This window comes from Schistocerca piceifrons, chromosome 9 (assembly GCF_021461385.2).
Source record: "Schistocerca piceifrons isolate TAMUIC-IGC-003096 chromosome 9, iqSchPice1.1, whole genome shotgun sequence".
Lineage (NCBI taxonomy): Eukaryota > Metazoa > Arthropoda > Insecta > Orthoptera > Acrididae > Schistocerca > Schistocerca piceifrons.
In genome coordinates this window covers 218,903,427-218,917,135 of record NC_060146.1, presented here as the reverse complement: position 1 = coordinate 218,917,135, position 13,709 = coordinate 218,903,427, and the positions used below count along the sequence as shown (strand labels likewise).

Below are 13,709 nucleotides of genomic sequence, written 5' to 3'. Positions count from 1 at the left end.
ATGCACCCTGGTTGACCACAAAGAGTTATGCTGGTTGTTTCATGTTGACACTGAGCTGCTGCAAGAATGTGCAAAGCCAAATTATTACAACAGCTCCATCAGATGCTGCAACATCCTCCAATTCCATTGTTAATCTGGCAACACATTTTTGTCTGCCAATGTCCAGGTAACTGGTCTACTGATTAATATACTGACACAACCTGTTGTTGAATGACGAGTACTAATATCAGGATCTGAGTGTACATTAGGTTTAAGACTACTCCCACTGTATTTAATACCTTTGTCTCATGTACCTTCATGTACCACCATCGAACTACAGACCTATATCATTGACGTCGGTTTGCAGTAGGGTTTTGGAGCATATACTGTATTCAAACATTATTAATCACCTTGAAGGGAACAATCTATTGATACGTAATCAGCATGGTTTCAGAAAACATCATTCTTGTGCAACGCAGCTAGCTCTTTATTCGCACGAAGTAATGGCCACTATCGACAGGGGATCTCAAGTTGATTCTATATTTCTAGATTTCCAGAAAGCTTTTGACACCGTTCCTCACAAGCGACTTCTAATCAAGCTGCAGGCCTATGGGGTATCGTCTCAGTTGTGCGACTGGATTCGTGATTTCCTGTCAGGAAGGTCGCAGTTCGTAGTAATAGACGGCAAATCATCGAGTAAAACTGAAGTTATATCAGGTGTTCCCCAGGGAAGCGTCCTAGGACCTCTGCTGTTCCTGATCTATATAAATTACCTGGGTGACAATCTGAGCAGTTCTCTTAGGTTGTTTGCAGATGATGCTGTAATTTACCGTCTAGTAAGGTCATCTGAAGACCAGTATCAGTTGCAAAGCGATTTAGAAAAGATTGCTGTATGGTGTGGCAGGTGGCAATTGACGCTAAATAATGAAAAGTGTGAGGTGATCCACATGAGTTCCAAAAGAAACACTAAGACCTCTGAAGCAACATCTGGAATCTTTTCACATATATCAGCACAAAAAAATTCTTCTGGACTACAAGCATTCATTAGCAAATTTGATTTGAATCCCCTCCTATGCAGTTTACCATACTGACAGGTTTCACAAAAGAATTTACTTCCGGCGATTATTTTAGATTTGGACTCAAACCATAGTTAGCCATTTTCTTCAGATGATTGAAAGTTTACATGTCCCAACCTCTTATGCTGTAACAGAGCTAATTTAGACAGTTTACAATTTGCCTTTTCAGCACTTTCTATTGAAAACAAGATTCTGTAATGCTGATTTTCAGCCTTTATACCAATTGCTGCATCTCTCACTACATACCCCAATTTTGTCGTTAACTATGATTTTTAAACTTTTACTATCTGCTGTTTCCACCGAAAAATGATTTTTCTTCAAACTAGGTACATATAATGCATTCTCTATTGTACAGAGTTCCCATACACAGACTACTACTGCATTTAACTTAACTGATCCAATACCTTCAGCACAGGCCACTGAATTATCTCCTGTCTGGGTGTGAATTTCAAACTTCCCTATTGTTTTAAATGTTGAAACACATTCCTTCTAGGAATGTCATGTATTTTGATGCAGCACTCCATTGGGCCTTCATGGCCTGTTCAGGCAGAGTGTAGTTTACTATTAGCACACCGAATATTATCACAATTAGTAGAGGTTGCCAAAATCTTACTAATTTCTGCACTGAGAGCTTGAGGTTTAGTTTATTGACTTAAACAGTCTTTTTTTGCAGTCAGACTTAAAATGATCTTTCTTATAACAATAAAAGCACTTAGCAGTCTTCTCATTTACAGTGTTTTTGCTTAAATTGCTTTGCAAACACTGACTTTTATCCTTTTTGTGATTAACTTTAACAGCAGCAAAAACATTTGCTGTTTCTTTAACATGTGACAGATGTCGCACTTCTCTCTGTAATCTTGCTGTTAAATTATCTCAAGTGTGCTTACTTTGCTCACAGGAGTCCCAAGCAGTAACAAATGAACCACATTTTGCTAGCACTCCACGTAAGACTCTGGCAGTCTAGTCTGCAACAGACTGTGCTACAACAGACTGTGCTAATGCTTCAACTCCACTTATGTATTGTGCAACAGTATCACAGTACAATGTTTTATAATTGAATTACTGTTGTTTCAATGTAACATTATTTATTTCAGATTGCTATCTTTGAATTACCCTAAGACAGTTCCATATATGAGGGGAGTTTGAAAAGTCCGTGCAAAAATAAAAACTACTTACGTGTTTGGGGTAAATCTTTTTTATTTTTTGACATACTCCCCTTTTAGACTCCTATACTTCATCCAATGCTGTTCTAATCTGTTGATCCCTTCCGAATAATAGGAATTGTTCAAGTCTGCAAATTAGTGCTATAAGTTGCTGCAATCAACTTCTCGTTTGAATAAAACCTTTGTCCCGCCAGCCATTTCTTCAAATTGGGGAACAAATAGAAATCCAAGGGAGCCAAGTCTGGAGAATAGGGGGGGATGTGAAATGGGTTGGAATCCTATTTCCATTAATTTTGCGACCACAACTGCTGAGGTGTGTGCTGGTGCATTGTCGTGATGGAGAAGGACTTTTTTGGGGTCCAATCGCCGGCGTTTTTCTTGCAGCTTGGTTTTCAAATGGTCCAATAACGATGAATATTATTCACCTGTAATAGTTTTACCCTTTTCAGATAGTCAATGAGGATTATCCCTTGCAAATCCCAAAAGACAGTCGCCATAACCTTTCTGGCCGAAGGAATGGTCTTCGCCTTTTTTGGTGCAGATTATCCCTTGGTAACCCATTGTTTAGATTGTTGTTTGGTCTCAGGAGTATAGTAATGTATCCATGTTTCATCCACAGTGATGAAACGACACTTCAAATCCTGTGTATTCTTCCTGAACAGCTGCAAACCATCCTTGCAACACTTCACACGATTCCGTTTTTGGTCAAGCATAAGCAATCGCAAAACCCATCTTGCGGATAGCTTTCTCAAGTCCAAATGTTTATGCAAAATATTATGTACCCATTCATTCAATACACTCACAGCACTATCAATCTCACACACCTTAACTCTTCTCTCATCCATCACCATATCATGGATTTTATCAATGATTTCTGGAGTCATAACCTCTACAGGGCATTCAGAACGTTCAGCATCACTTGTGCCCATCTGGCCATTCCGAAAATTTTGAAACCATTTATAAAGTGTTCTAATCGAAGGTGCAGAGTCGCTGTAATGTTTATCAAGTTTCTCTTCAGTCTCCTGAGGCATTTTGCCTTTCATAAAGTAATGTTTAATCACCACATGAAATTCTTTTTTGTCCGTTTTCTGACAATCACTTGACTTCCTTGACTCACACAAATGCCAAACACAAAGAGATAGACCAATATGGCTGGAATTTGGTGTGCATTCTTTCCAAAGATGCTACTAACTAAACATGACCTCAATATATGCCGGTGGTGCCATCTCTCAGACTTTGCACGGACTTTTCAAATGCGCCTAGTACTATTTGCTATAGCTCATGACACAATAGTTTGCAGCTGTCAAATTCCATACCAGACAAGATAGAAAGCATTGCTTTTGCATGAAGGTCATCCCTCATGCTCTGTGTGTCTACACCTTTAACTGGTTTTACTCTACTTCTGCAAACAACATCAAGCAAGGCCTCAGCGTATAAGGTAATCTCCACTTGATGTTTTGAAAACTGAAGAGTACCTCGATCAAATTTCTGGAAACTGAAAAACTTTGTTTGAACATTCTTTTACAATTCCACTAGTCAAGTGAAAAGCCCACTTTGACTGAACTCTCATCAGAGACTTGAATCTATATAAAGAAAAAAAATTACACCAGTTAATGAACACTTTTAACTGGGCCTATACCCTTTTAGGCAGATTGTAATCAAGTTATCACAATTCCAGTGAATAAAGTTCATTATTCAAATGAAAAAGAAGGCACTTTAAACACAACATGCAGAATAGATTCCTTTAGTAATTATAATTAGGCAAATTGATACACAAAGGAAAAAACTATCTCGAAAGTGAAAAAGATATAAAAAGACATCACTCACTCACTCACTCTCACACACACACACACACACACACACACACACACACACACACACACACACACACTAGTAAGTTATTGTCCATTTGTGCATAGATATTACAAGATAATCTGTACAAGCCGTACTAAGTGACAATGTAATTACTTGAGAAAAGGTGAACTTCTTAGCCAAGATCACTTGTAGACAACCTGACTGTTGATTACCAGTTTCAGTACACATGGTTACCATCTTCAGATGTGCGAATGCTTTCATTCATTGTCAATTTTGCACAGAGAGCTGTTTAACCCCCAGTGGTAGCTTCTGTCCAGCTGATCTCTACAGGCTGTGACCTTTGCAGTTTAGTGACGTGTTTCCACTGCTACTGATTTCAGGTCATTTGTTGGCCTACGAAGATAACTTGCTCTAATAAGGTACAGTGGTACCCTTACATATGAAAACATCAGGCCACATATCCTTCCACACTCAAAATCATTCAGACATTGCATTCTCCTCTGAACAATGAATGATGATAGGAATTTCAGGCAATAAAGATAAATACAGCGCATTGGAATATACTCTTAACATAATATAGTAAACAACCATTTAGTGGGGCATTATGCATCTCACACATGAATGTAATCTTATCATTGCCTCAAGTCTTTTATGTTTTTATATTGGTGTAATGTGACATTAACTCATTGACTTTAGCCTTTCCATTAATATCATTGTCATGAGTCCATACATTTTAAGTAGTAGATCTCTGGAACACAATGTTGCCACAGACTGTGACTCTGCTATGCATGGTAACATCATCTAACTGTTGTTACTGTGTGAATTAACTGTGTTATACACTATCACTGTAATTATTTTACTATTTGCATATGTGTTAATTACTTGGGTTTTCATCTGCAGCATAGACTGGTATTAAAATAACACAGTGGAAGCCTGCCTGTAACTTTAATAATTTTACAATTATGTCTGCAGATTTTTATAAATTACAGAATACTGTCATATAGCAATTTATTGTATATCAGTTTGTGGAAATTGCACCTAGTTGTAAAGCAGCTTCTATATAGGTGCACTTATGCAAGTAAATGTAATAGGAGTAATTTTTAGCTTCTGTTTTAAAAACTATTTTACAATAATTTTAAAAAAGGTGTTCAGGAGTCTGTTATTGACATGTATCAGGAATCCAGCTACCAGTCTAGTGGTGCACTGTCTGCAGTGAAGCACACAGTAGGGTGTGGTATGGGATGTATTACTCTGTACACTGTTACTTTAACCTCAACTTGACGATGCTCATTCATCTCATCCCTCACATACCTGGCAACGTTTCAGAAAGAGTACTTGTACAGCTGGTATTTAAGTCTTGTAATAACCTTTTACTGAGATATGTTGTAATATGGTTTTGCTATTACAATGCATCTGCTTTGTGTACTTAATTTTATCTCTGTATAATTTCACAATGTATGAATGTCTTCACAGACATGTATATGGTAACCTCGCTTACCGAAACCAGCATTCGACAATAAATGTTATTTACATTCAATTTTGGCTAAGAAGTTCACCTTCTCTCAAGTAATTATTACAGATTAATCCTTACAACTCAAGATGAGTAAACTAACAGTTATACAATTGTATATGGAACTGTAGAGGAGAAAGACTACACTCCTTAGAAGAGCTTCTCCCTTGGTCCTCCATTCTTATTATTTGCTATTGGTTTCTTTATGTACCTACTGTATATCACCAGTCCTTCCCCATATGTTATACAGATTTTCTTCTGAGGGTTTCAGGAGTTGTTGCAACTCTCTATAATGTTAAATTCTATTTTTTATGTCACCTAATCCTAGTACAGAGTTAGGAAAAAATATACAGGCCTACTGTTGTTGGAGACTATGTGATCAATCAAGTGTGTTATTTTATTTTTCATGACTTCAGTGCAAAATCGTGACGTAGTCGATAGAAAAGCACATGAAATGTAAACTTTTTGATCAAGTCCCCATGTAACTGGGTTCAAATTTCACCTGTGGCGTACCTTAACAAGTAATGCTATACTACCTCAGCATGTTATGCAATTTACTGTACACAAATACATATTAAAGGACACATTCCATATGTCGTCCACATAGAATTCATTAAGAGGTTATTTCTCTTCTGTGTCACACGCAAATTCGTGTTTTCCTTTTCACTTGCACACATAGCACTTTTGGTCACATTTAACAATTTTCAACTACTTTCACTGCAGATTTTGTCAAGTTAACATCTTACTGGTGTGTTTCTTCACATGTAACACAGAACTTACACAGTAAAAAAGTGTCTGCTGCTTAACATGTCATTACAAAATTAGATGATAATTTTTGTGTATGTGTGGTGTCTGTCTTTCGGACACATCTGCAAGAATAGACACCGCACTGATCCAGCAGCCACTACGAATTAACACACAAAGGAGTTACAGACGGATGAGAGTGGGCATTGGTTGGAATCAATGGGGAAAGTTGAAAATTTGTGGTGGACCATAATTCTAACCTGGGTCTCCTGCTTACTAGCAGATGTTCTGACCACTGAGCCATCCAGACACAGTGGCCATTGCAACTGCACAGACTACCCTAGCACACCTCCCGTCAGACCCAAATTCTCAACTTATCAGTGCACTACGACTGTGGGAGAGCCAGTCCTGACAAAACTCTACCATCTGGTGAGCAAGATGTATGAAACAGGCGAAATACCCTCAGACTTCAAGAAGAATATAATAATTCCAATCCCAAAGAAAGCAGGTGTTGACAGATGTGAAAATTACCGAACTATCAGCTTAATAAGTCACAGCTGCAAAATACTAACACGAATTCTTTACAGACGAATGGAAAAACTAGTAGAAGCCAACCTCGGGGAAGATCAGTTTGGATTCCGTAGAAACACTGGAACACGTGAGGCAGTACTGACCTTACGACTTATCTTAGAAGAAAGATTAAGGAAAGGCAAACCTACGTTTCTAGCATTTGTAGACTTAGAGAAAGCTTTTGACAATGTTGACTGGAATACTCTCTTTCAAATTCTAAAGGTGGAAGGGGTAAAATACAGGGAGCGAAAGGCTATTTACAATTTGTACAGAAACCAGATGGCAGTTATAAGAGTCGAGGGACATGAAAGGGAAGTAGTGGTTGGGAAGGGAGTAAGACAGGGTTGTAGCCTCTCCCCGATGTTATTCAATCTGTATATTGAGTGAGCAGTAAAGGAAACAAAAGAAAAATTCGGAGTAGGTATTAAAATTCATGGAGAAGAAATAAAAACTTTGAGGTTCGCCGATGACATTGTAATTCTGTCAGAGACAGCAAAGGACTTGGAAGAGCAGTTGAACGGAATGGACAGTGTCTTGAAAGGAGGATATAAGATGAACATCAACAAAAGCAAAACAAGGATAATGGAATGTAGTCTAATTAAGTCGGGTGATGCTGAGGGAATTAGATTAGGAAATAAGGCACTTAAAGTAGTAAAGGAGTTTTGCTATTTGGGGAGCAAAATAACTGATAATGGTCGAAGTAGAGAGGATATAAAATGTAGACTGGCAATGGCAAGGAAAGCGTTTCTGAAGGAGAGAAATTTGTTAACATCGAGTACAGATTTAAGTGTCAGGAACTCGTTTCTGAAAGTATTTGTATGGAGTGTAGCCATGTATGGAAGTGAAACATGGACAATAAATAGTTTGGACAAGAAGAGAATAGAAGCTCTCGAAATGTGGTGCTACAGAAGAATGTTGACGGTTAGGTGGGTACATCACGTAACTAATGAGGAGGTATTGCATAGGATTGGGGAGAAGAGAAGTTTGTGGCACAACTTGACCAGAAGAAGGGATCGGTTGGTAGGACATGTTCTGAGGCATCAAGGGATCACCAATTTAGTATTGGAGGGCAGCGTGGAGGGTAAAAATCTTAGGGGGAGACCAAGAGATGAATACACTAAGCAGATTCAGAAGGATGTAGGTTGCAGTAGGTACTGGGAGATGAAAAAGCTTGCACAGGATAGAGTAGCATGGAGAGCTGCATCAAACCAGTCTCAGGACTGAAGACCACAACAACAACAACAACGACTGTAGGTGCCCCTTGCCCATTGTTCTCATTACTTGCGCCATTTTCCATTCACATAAGAGTTTGACCTGGTGTGCTTCTGCACTGAAGAGATCAGTGGCTGTTCCACCTTTTTTTATACGCTGAAGCGCTAAAGAAACTGGTACAGGCACGCATATTCAAATACAGAGATACGTAAACAGGCAGAATATGGCACTGTGATCGGCAAAGCATATGTAAGACAACGAACGTCTGGCGCTGTTGTTAGATCAGTTACTGCTGCTGTGACTGCAGATTATCAAGATTTAAGTGAGTTTGAACGTGGTGTTACAGTCAGCGCACGAGCGATGGGACACAGCATCTCCGAGGCAGCGATTATGTGGGGATTTTCATGTATGACCATTTCACGAGTCTACATTGAAAATTAGGAATCTGGCAAAACATCAAATCTCTCACATCACTGCTGCCAGAAAAAGATCCTGCGAGAACGGGACCAACGATGACTGAAAATAATTGTCTGACGTGACAGAAGTGCAACCCTTCTGCAGATTGCTGCAGATTTCAATGCTGGGCCATCAACAAGTGTCAGCATGTGAACTACTCAACGAACAGTATCAATATGGACTTTTGGAGCCGAAGGCCCACTCGCATACCCTTGATGACTGCACAACACAAAGCTTTACGACTCGCCTGGACTCCTCGATACCAACACTGTACTGTTGATGACTGGAAACATATTGCCTGGTCAAACAAGTCTCATTTCAAATTGCATCGAGCAGATGGACGTGTACGGGTATAGAGACAATGTCATGAATCCGTGGTCTCTGCATGTCAGCAGGGGACTGTTCAAGCTGGTGGAGTCTCTGTGATAGAGTTGGGCATGTCAGTTGGAGTTACAGTCAGCATCCTGTCTGATCACCTGCATCTGTTCATGTCCATTGTGCATTCTGACAGACTTGGGCAATTCCAGCAGGACAATGTGACACTCCACATGTCAAGAATTGCTACAGAATGACTCCAGGAACACCCTCCTATGTTTAAACACTGGCCACTCCCCAGAAATGAACATTATTGAGCATATCTCGGATGCCTTGGCACATGCTGTTCAGAAGAGATCTCCACCCGCTCATACTCTTACAGATTTATGGACAGCCCTGCAGGAGTCATGGTGTCAGTTCCAGTACTACTTCAGACATTAGTCGAGTCCATGCCACATCGTGTTGTGGCACTTCTGTGTGCTCGCGAGGGTCTTACATGATATTAGGCAGATGTACCAGTTTCTTTGCCTCTTTAGTGTGTGTATATATAGTGTGTGTCTGCTCTTTTGGACATGTCTGACAGGAGACGAGCTAGAGTAACAGGAGACCCAGATCGAATCCTGGTCCGGCACAAGTTTTCAACTTTTCCCATTGATTTCAGTCAATGCGAACTCACAGCTTATGTCTGCAATTCCTTTGTGTCTTAATTCACAGCGGCTGCTGGATCAATATGGTGTCTGTTGCCAATATCTATAATTCCTTTGTGCGATAATTTTTGTACTTCTTTGCCACTTTTTCCAACAGAAAGTGAAACAATTTGTAAAGTACAGAATTTGTAAAGTTCCACTGTTAAACAGACAAAAACATAAATTTTATATTTTTATTGTTTCCACTCTGTTTAAGATGTAGCACATTTTTATTTTGTTAAACAATGCAATAGATCTACTTTCTTTTGCTTCCACTAAAAACTTTTAAAAATCTCATATGTTGCCTCAAATGGAAATTGTTTCTTCTTTTAATATTCAGCACTGGAATAAGATTAAGAAACTTATTTATGTTACAAAAGATTGTCTATGTAGAATATACTTTAAGCGGAAAACAAACTATTTCCATTATCGAGATTTAGCTTAAAGTCTTACCAAAAGCCCAAGGGAAGGCAACCTATGTCTCATGTAAGGGGGAGGGGAAAGGGGGCATCAAATAATATGTCACTTGAAGTTTAAATCTTCCAGGTTGTTAGGCCGCATTACACGATTAGCTCTCTACTGGAATCTTGTGATGTTCACAGCCAGCTGACCTCAAAGACAAGATCCTGAAAAAGATCCCAGCAGAGAGGCCAAAACATCGGTAGTACAGAAGAATTGTGATGTAGCCTAAAAACCTGGAAGAGTTTACCTTCAATGATAATGGTCACAAAGGACTGCAGACGTGTCACTCGTGTAGAAAAATGTTCTCAAACTGTCCCTGCATATAATGGTCTTTGCCTGCTCTTTTAATGTCTCCACATCCTAAAGAAGACAGTTGTTGAAACTGGTTAAGGTGTTACAAAAGGATCATGTGATATTGTCATAAAATATGTTAAAAAAAAAAGAAATAGGTACATACTTGTTAGCATCTGCAGCATTTGCATTGTGGCTGGGAGGCTGTCGGTGTGGCCCCCCCAGTGGGATGTAGGCACAGACGGTGACGTCAAGGGCCCGGCAGAACGCACGCAGCTCGGCCTGCTGGAAGTAGACGTGCAGTTCCACCTGCAGGTTGGCTGGCCTGATGCGTGCCGACTGCCACACGCGCTTTACCTGCCTCGCGTTGAAGTTGGACAGTCCGATAGATCGGGCCCGACCTGCATCTACCTGCGCCTCCATCGCCTACCGGCAATAGAGTTAAAACGAACATTAAGAAAACAAATGCTATTATTTGAGTTTCAAGAGTGAAAATTACGAGACTAAATTAAATGTTTATGGCATCTGCATACACTGCAGTCTGGTCTGAGCTCCTGGAGATGACGGTCACGTTTGCGTGAGGTGTGCTTTGTTGAGTGCCTGTTTGCAGCTTACTGTATCATCTTTACGGTAAGTACCAATCTATCTTTTCCTTACATTGTTGTTACCAGTTCAAGTGTTGTGGACACTTAATGATGCTTTCAGCCAAATGTCATCAGCATGTTATGCCCTTGGAGTCCTGCCATTAGTGTGTAACAGACAGTGTCTTTTAATTACATACTATTCATATGCATGCACTCAATTATTAGCAATGTAATTCTTTTATGAGGGTCAAATACATGAAGTATGAACACAATTTTCAAACTACAGAACAGGACCATAAGAACAATAACCAAAAACAGCAATTGAGCTCATTGTAAAGATCAGTTTAAAGCATTGGAGATTTTAACCAAACCATATGAGTACATTTACCAACCAGTTGTACACATCTGTATTAACTCTGATAATTACTCCACAAACACATTTGTTCATAACTATGGGACAAGATCTTGATTGAACTAACATTTGCCTAAGAACAATGAAAATAACAAAATTCATACATACAGGCATTTACATAGTTACAGGTGCCTAGTTTCACACAGGTGGAACAGGAATTTGGCCACAGCCTTATAGTAGGAACCATCATGGCATTTGCCTGACGTTATCTAGGTAAACTGTAGAAAACCTAAATCAGGATAGCTGGATGAGATTTGGGCCTTCACCCTCTCGAATACAAGGATGGTCTGCTGAAAATAGTTGTGTGTGTGTGTGTGTGTGTGGTTTGAGGTTTTCGGGCGCTAAACAGCGTGGTCATCAGCGCCCACTGAAAATAGTTGCACCATGTTTGGTTTCTCCCTAGTGTATGATGCTGTTTTGCAGAGAAGTTATTTAGCTGCGTAAAAGTCTGGCAGTACACTGTTCACTCAAATCTCACTCCCAGTCACTACACACACTATATACACACAGAGTTGGTAACACTATGCAAACTATCAGCTAGGACCATAGCAACGAGCGACAATGTTGGTTTCCACTCTCTGTACTGCAATTTCCCATCCGCTAGCCTGAAAAACTGAGTCACCAGCCCTCTATTATGAGAGATGATAAGCTCAGAAAGAGGATTAAACAATGGATAGCTTTACAAGACAGTTTTTTTTGGAATTGTTGTCATCATCATTATCATCATTTCACAATGCCTATAGCTGGAACTAGCAATTTGAGAGGTGGCTAGTAAACCATATGCTTAAATATCATATCTGATGAACGCAAATAGTGAAGTTTATACAGATTTGTAATATGGTCTATAAAAAAGGAGCATCTGAAGCACAACAAATTACAGCAGTCACAGAAACAGGGCAACATATGTGTTATTCTGCATGATTCCTAAGTAAACTGAGAGTTATCAAAGATCAAATTACCAGACTATTTGGTTATGATTCTCTTGTTACATATAGACATTTTAAGCAACTCTCAATCAACATATGATACCTGTTTTAGGAGCTAAATTACCACCCATGAGACTGTTAGGTGTCTGTAGTTATATAGTCAGGTATTTTAAGGAAGTCATATTGTTACAGCCAAAATAAAACAAACATTCCTGTTAATCATCTGTCTACAGAATATCCGTGAAAACGTTTGACGCCTTTTACACCAGCTTACACACTAACCTTCCATAGGCTGACATGGTCTGTGTTCACATCGAGCAACATTTTGCCTCCGTTATCCTTTGGGTCCACGTCCTGGAAACCAGTTGGTTGGTGCACAAGGTACAAGTCGACATAGTCCAGCTGCAGGTCATGCAGTGACTGCTTCAGGTGCTTCTCCACACATTCTGCACGGTTTCCTGTCGATGGCAGCTGAGAGAGAAGAAAGTTCTTTTATAAGTAGTTCTGGAAAATGAAAGAAGTTTCTATGGTTGCTAAAGTAGGAATGCTCACAAAGACATCTTGTTTTGCTTACAGGTACTCCATCACACCATCTGGAAGTATTTTCTGGACAGCAGCCGAAGTGCAACAAGGTAGGAATAGCTGCCGACTTGCTACTCTCCCACTCCTTAAATACATATTTTTTTGCATTCTCTGTTATACGTATAATGGCTATACAATGACCACATGAAACTGTAAAAGTATTATCCTTGCTGTATTACTACATCTACAAGTATACTCTGCAAACCATGGTGAGGTGCATGGCAGACCATATGTCTCATTGTACCAGTTATTAGGGTTTCAACCCATTCCATTCACATAGGAAACACGGGAAGAATGGTTGTGTGAGTGCCTCTGTATGTGAAGTAATTATTCCTATATTATCCCCACAATCCCTGTGTGAGTGATAGATAGGGGGTTGTAGTATATCCCTAGAGTAATCATTTAAAGCCAGTTCTTGAAACTTTGTTAATAGACTTTCTTGAGACAATTTACGTCTGTCTTCAAGAGTCTGTCATTTCAGTTAAATAAGTATCTCTGTGACACTCTGCCACAGATTAAACAAGCCTGTGACCATTCATGCTGCCCTTCTCTGTATACGTTCAGTATTCCCCATTAGTCATATTTGATACAGGTCCCACAGACTTACGCAATATTCCAGAACCAGTCACATGAGTGATTTGTAAGCAATCTTCTTTATAGACTGATTACACTTCCCCGGTATTCTACCATTGAACCAAAGTCTACCACATGCTTTATGAATGACTGAGCCTATGTTATCTTTCCATTTCATGTCCCTACAAAGTATTACCCCTGGTATTTGTTTGAGTTGGCTGATTCCAGCAGTGACTCTTTGATAATACAGTCCCTGTAAGACACTGTGTTTTTTCATCTTGTGAAGTGTGCAGTTTTACATTTCTGAACATTTAAAGCAAGTTGTCACACTTTAAACCACTTTAAAATCGTAT

General features: G+C 39.4%; 1 protein-coding gene across 1 annotated transcript in view; it reads right to left on the bottom strand.

The window, feature by feature from the left end:
- The window catches only part of LOC124717303 (1,5-anhydro-D-fructose reductase-like), a 78,804-nt gene that overhangs the window by 44,993 nt on the left and 20,102 nt on the right, over positions 1–13,709 (bottom strand). Inside the window, exons 3-4 of the mRNA XM_047244129.1 lie at positions 12,484–12,672; positions 10,446–10,705 (exon numbers count right to left, since the gene is read on the bottom strand). Coding sequence (XP_047100085.1) covers positions 10,446–10,705; positions 12,484–12,672 — 449 coding nt within the window. The remainder of the gene's footprint in view (positions 1–10,445; positions 10,706–12,483; positions 12,673–13,709) is intronic.